This window comes from Poecile atricapillus, chromosome 7 (genome assembly GCF_030490865.1).
Source record: "Poecile atricapillus isolate bPoeAtr1 chromosome 7, bPoeAtr1.hap1, whole genome shotgun sequence".
Lineage (NCBI taxonomy): Eukaryota > Metazoa > Chordata > Aves > Passeriformes > Paridae > Poecile > Poecile atricapillus.
The window spans coordinates 20,019,840-20,026,011 of record NC_081255.1 but is presented as its reverse complement, the minus strand read 5'-3'; the positions used below and the strand labels follow the sequence as shown (position 1 = coordinate 20,026,011).

At 41.6% G+C, this 6,172-nt stretch overlaps 1 protein-coding gene across 1 annotated transcript; it reads right to left on the bottom strand.

Moving 5' to 3' along the window:
* On the bottom strand, positions 1 to 6,108 carry CTBS (chitobiase). The gene is made up of 7 exons (XM_058843084.1): positions 5,955 to 6,108; positions 5,211 to 5,349; positions 4,103 to 4,311; positions 3,307 to 3,478; positions 2,660 to 2,757; positions 1,837 to 1,998; positions 1 to 836 (listed from the first exon to the last, which is right to left on the bottom strand). The coding sequence occupies exons 1-7, from the start codon at positions 6,078 to 6,080 to the stop codon at positions 651 to 653; spliced, it is 1,092 nt and encodes a 363-aa protein (XP_058699067.1). The 5' UTR covers positions 6,081 to 6,108; the 3' UTR covers positions 1 to 650.
* Positions 6,109 to 6,172: the final 64 nt, after the last annotated feature.

The following is a 6,172-nucleotide window of genomic DNA, read 5'->3' as shown; positions in this document are numbered from 1 at the left end:
GACAGTGAAACTGGACTTTATTGAATATTCCTTTCTAACAAGTTTGATATAAATCTTCACAGCAACTACTTTATCTTATGTAATTTCTTCAGTCCATAAAAATCTTTTAATCTAGAAGAGTAACCAAGCTGCATATAATCAACATCTGTCTCTCCAGTATTCTGTTTAATCTGATTGTAGAGTGACTTAGCTAAAATATTGGTTGGTTTGGGAAGTTAGAAGGCTGACTGAATCATGGACCACAGGAATAAATATTTGCTGCACCTGGCAGCTTTAGCAAAGCATCATTATGAGACTGCCCCTGTAAATCTATGAATTTGACTTGTTACCAGATACACACTGGGTTCAAGCATTTACCAACTTACAGTAACTGTGAAAAATTTAAAAGATGAGCAGTCTTAAAAAAAACCCTACTAATTCAAGGATTGTTGTTCCAAAGCAACATTGGAACTTTCTGAATAATGAAAATATAGCTTTGAATATAAAGAACAAGATTAATTTGCCTAGCTTTTAAAGTTTTTGTAATTTTCCTAGTTTTTAAAGTTTTTGTAATCACAATATATTTATATAAAGTCAAAATCCATGATAGTGTACATCAAAATAAAAAGTTACCAATTTTCATCGTTCTAAATCAAGAGTTCACATAGTTCTTATGGTGTCAGAGCTTGCCACATTGCTTGAGTTTGTTGTTCTGCTACTGCTTCCCTGGAGTAGTCAAGACTATTTCCATTCCACATGCCAATGCCCCTTAAGCCTCGGCTCTTCACATATGCTGCTTTTAGAGAGATGCTGTGAGGGTCATCAAACCATACCTGGTGGAATTGACCAGCAGAATCCTAGAAAAACATTTAAACACTAGTGTCAGTGATTACATTTTCTCTTGAACACCGTCTAAAATACAGTAAAAAACTGAGACATACAAGCTATGCAGATTTACATAATATTTTCCTGATTTACTAATTTTTTGTCACACAGGACAATTAAAAATTCTAAGCCAAATACTTGGATATTATTTTTTAATTGCAGAATATAAGTTATAAAACAGTGACATAATTTAACTGAAGTTAGATTAAAAGGCTTAGCTAATCTGTATTTTAATATTTTTTTTAAATAAAGCTAAAATTTCAGATACAGTATCTAAGCTAAGATGTGAATTTAGTTAGAGATTGTGGGGTTTTTTATGCAATAAACAGTTTTAGAGGAGGTTGTAAAATTTTATGAAGGTTATGCTGCTTTTACCTAGTCATTGGTTACAATAGATTTTAATAACCAACATGTGAAACTTAAATAATCTCTAAAGAAACTAGACAAAATGGATACACTGTAGGGTTCTTGTAAGCACAGTCATTCATGGACTCTTTCACTGTGTCTATGTAGAAAACAAATGCAGAAGAGAACATGCATGCAAGTCACTGAGCTAGACAAAATTAAGATCATCTCAGAATCTTTTTTTAGTTTAAATAATTTATCAACTCATGAAGGTAACTAGAACAGTGAAGGACATAGCTATAGGATGTCTTTGTGTCGAAATGATGCAGTATCTAGAGAAGACTGGAAAGTAATAAAGATCTTTATTACTCCTGTAGTCTTCAGGCACTGCACCCCTCTCTCAGACTAGGAATTCAAGACAGATTTCCAGCAATCCTTTACTATACAAAAAAAAACAAAAAAACAAAAAAAACCACCAAACCAAACAAAAAAAACCCAAAAAAACCCCAAAACCCAACAAGTGGAAAACATAGAAGGAAGAATCTAATCCAAATAACTTTATAGTTAAAGATCTATGGTTCATGAATGCTTACTCCACACCACAGTGTCTTAGAAAAAGACTCTTACCTTGTACTCATAAAATGGAGCCTTCTGTACCTCATCCCACAGCACCCCTGAAAGAGAACTGTTCACCTGCTTCATGATGGTTGCGTAGGGCACCTGGCTCCCTGCAGCATCGCTGCAAGGAGCCCCACGGAAAGGCACTTTGGGAAGGGAACAAACATGATCCTAAAAGAGAAACAGGGAGGCATGAGTTTCATGTAAGATATACTGAACTCCAGACTAGAAGCACAGCCAAGAACAATTCACAAAAGGCATTAAGGCTACAAAAATTCCAAATCTTCAAGCAACTCCAGCAGACACTATTCGTAGAGAAAAGTAAATTAAAACAGCTAAATTTTCTTTAATCTGCAGTAATACAGGACTGGATGGGTATCATTCAGCTTAAACAGTTATCTTATCTTTAACTGACCCTTACATTTTTCTTAAGTATAATATTTGAGACCTCATAAACTGCTATGCTGTAACACTTGTAGGTTTGCTATGGTTTGTTGCACCTGTCTCTACAGTGGTGTTGAGAAGGCACATACAAGTGTTGTAGGGCCTGTGGACATCATTTCTTCTCATACAGATAACACTTACAGCTCCTTATTCAAACACAGTGTTGGATATGGGGTTCAGGCTGCCTAAGGAACTAAAATGCCTTTTCTGGTAACACACTGCTCATCAGTTATCAACCAAGCAAAAGGTTCTGTTTTCTGTCCCAGCTTGATGCTCTTATCCATCAGACAGTATTTCCTAGTCCAAAAACAAGATTACCAAAATCTAGTTGTATCTTTCTAAGGAAAAAATTAACAGTTTGATTACAAACAAATAATCTTCACCTTACCGTGGATAGGTTTTGGCAGACATAGTCATAGCCATACCAGGGGACACCCATCACAAGTTTCTTCGGATCAATGCCCATAGCAATGTACTCTTCATATCCTAGTTTTGAGGGAAATCAAAATTAACATGCATTATTAACTTTTCTTATGCTTTTTATTCTTACAACTAATTCAGAGCCAGAGCCACTGCAGAAGTTTCATGATCCCCAGACAGAGGCCAAGGTGCAAGGTGTCCTTTTCCTTCGCCTGCATTCTCTAGTGAGTGAAAGGCTTGCTCCACTGAGATCCCACAATAACTGCTCTAGTTGCTCGCACTTTAAACCATCTGCCCTGAGCAGAGATTCAGAAAGATGAGAGAAATGTTTCAGGTTCTTTGTAATCTCAGGCAGACACCATTGCTCTGGCTATTTGTCATTCTAAAAGCCTTCCTGGCACTCATGATGTTACAAGTGACAACACACAACCACCTGTAGGCTCATAAGGATCAGGAATACTGTTTTCACATCAGGACAACACATATCTGAGGACGCTCAAAGCCTCACGGCAACAAAAACAAAATAAACCTGTCTAAGAAAAAAGCAATCTTTGCTATCTACTCATGTGAACAAATGGAAATGTTCTGACTCCTGGGGAGGTGTTTTGTCCTCACCAACTAAAGTCTGCAGGTAAGGAGCATTGGCTTTTGCAATGCAGTCTGTCCAGATCTGGCTTTGTTCATCATATGACATCACAAATAAGAAGTCACAGGCATCTGCAATCCCAGTGTAGTTGTAACACCTTTTATCTATACATGCTGGAGACCAAGCCACATCAAACGTTACCTGAAGGAAAAATGCACAGCCAGCTTAGTATCAAGCCCTTGTTATCTCTATTTTTTTTTTTTTTTTAAAAAGCTATAACTTTTAAAGACAGTGTTTCCCAAATGGTGCAGTTTAACACATCTTGTTAACAATGACCTATAGGAGAAGCTGCTCCTCTGATAAACAGAAGATATTAAAGTGAGTACCTCATTAGTGAATATATAGCACCAAACAAATTAAAATATAATATGAAAACCACCAAAAATATGAAGCATGATGCAAATCCTGAAAAATTTTGTGATGGGTTTACCAAAACACTGTCAAGCTTTTGCCCCAGAAAGCTGTATTTGTCCTACTTTCAACAATTCATTAGGACACAATAAAAACTGGCAGCTCACACATAGCAGTAACATTGTATCTACAAATCTCAGTGAAGCCCATCTCTCATTTAAATTCACAAAGGTCAAAAAGAGTGATTCTTACAAGATCATATCACAGCTAATATTCATAATTAAGCATTCATTAGAATATTATATTTAGACCTTCATAAACTTTTTTCATATTCATATGCTAAAGAGCACTGCCAAAAGTCCTTATATTTTATAAGGTTAAATTTAATGTTTGTATAAAGTACATTATTATCACCTGTGATCCAGCTATTTCTCTGTGAAAAGCATCTGTAGTTTCTTTAACAAGCTCTGTCAATGCATAATACTCAGGGGAGGTTTCATTAACTTCTTGCTCTATATCTATGTTAATTCCATCCATATACTGTTTTTTTGCGAGGTCCACCTGTTGGGTTATCCATGCTGCTCTTTTAGCAGGATCAACGATTTCCTTAAGAGGTACATCACCTAGACAAGAGGCCTTCAAGAGTTAACATGCATCACAGCAATAGTAAGAAGGAAAAGGTTGTTGTTAATTAACCAAATTTAAACAATACAAAAAATGCCCATACCAATATTGGTAAAATACATAGGAATTCACTTTTTCCCCAAGCATAATTTTGAGAAAAATGAAGAGATTACCAAGCTTCTTTGAGACAGTGGTGTTGAAATTAGATTCCTTTGTTTTTTCTATAATTTTAATCTTCTTACTTCTGCTTAATATTCTTTTAGCCACTGTAAATTACCTTTAGCATTTCCACTGGTCATGTTTAGAGAAAAATACTTCTGTGTTAAATCTTTGTTGCTTTCCACACTATAGTCTTGGATTCTGCTTTTTTCTCAACAGAGCCAAAAGGTAATTACAACATGCAAGCTAATGGACTTTGTCTTTCTAATCAGCATTTGTACCTGCACAAAGTTCCTGAGTATTCATGTTTTAAAACTCAACCACTTCCTAATACAGAAGGACTCGTTTAAGTGCAAAATACTAAAAATTACTTAAAATCCCTTTCCTTACTTTGTCTTTTGGGTACTCCACATAAGATCCTGAATACAGACCCAAATAACAGGCTTCTTCTTTCCTCCCTCTTCTTCCATAGCAATGATCTGTTAAAGAACTTTTATTAAGATGTCATTGGCATGGTTTTGTTACTACTGTGGCACAATCCACTGTTGGTTTCAATGCTCTGCATATCAGCACGTGGAAAATGTCTGTGGATTACTAGTCCTGGGTTCATTAAAGTCTTATTAATTAATCCTCTTAATGATTTTAATACACTGCATACAATCGAATGTAAAATGCCAAGGCCCTGTGTACCTTCTTATTTACATATCATAAAAGCCCACGTTCTTCCAGTGTAACCAACCTTTCAGTACTATCCTCGAGCCTTTGGAGTGGGCATAGCACATGAGCTCAGGATCGTACTTTCCAAAAGCTGCCACAGTGGTAATTTTTGACCAGTCGTAGGATTTCCAGGTTTCCTTCCCCACATCAAACACAAAGACCTGGAAAAGGGGTAAAAAGCACCCTCGTTAGTCCCGAGCACTTCTCAGCAGGACTATCATTCTCCACGCGGCTCTCACACTGGCACATGCCCGGCGCTGGGCAGCGGCTCGCAGGGATGGCAGCCGGGGAGCCGAGTGTGGGCAGCGCCCACAGCGCGCCCGGCCCGGGCACTGCCGGCACTGCATCCCGGCCTGGGGACACAGCCCGGCCCGGGCACTGCCGGCACTGCATCCCGGCCTGGGGACACAGCCCGGCCCGGGCACTGCCGGCACTGCATCCCGGCCTGGGGACACAGCCCGGCCCGGGCACTGCCGGCACTGCATCCCGGCCTGGGGACACAGCCCGGCCCGGGCACTGCCGGCACTGCATCCCGGCCTGGGGACACAGCCCGGCCCGGGCACTGCCGGCACTGCATCCCGGCCTGGGGACATAGCCCGGGCCGGGCACTGCCGGCACGCCAGCCCAGCGCGGGGCACTGCCCGGCCCGGGCCGAGCTCAGGCGGTTTCCGTGCGGCAGCGGCGCTGAACTCGCTGCGAACGGCGCTGCCGCCGGGCCCGGCCCCGCCTGAGCCAGCAGCGCCCGCCTGGGCCCGGGGCCGCGCACCTCGGAGCCGGCGGGGCCCGTGACGGGCTGGCACAGCCGCGGGTCCCGGCAGGGGCAGGCGCCGGCAGGGCCCAGCAGCTGCAGGAGGCCGATGGGCAGCAGCCACCCGCCCAGCGGCCGCCCCATGGCTGCCGGAGCCGGCCCGGCCGCGCAGCCTCGGCCCCGGGGCGGGCCCGGCCGGAGCCGCCCCCAGCGCGCCGCCTGTGCAGGGACAAATG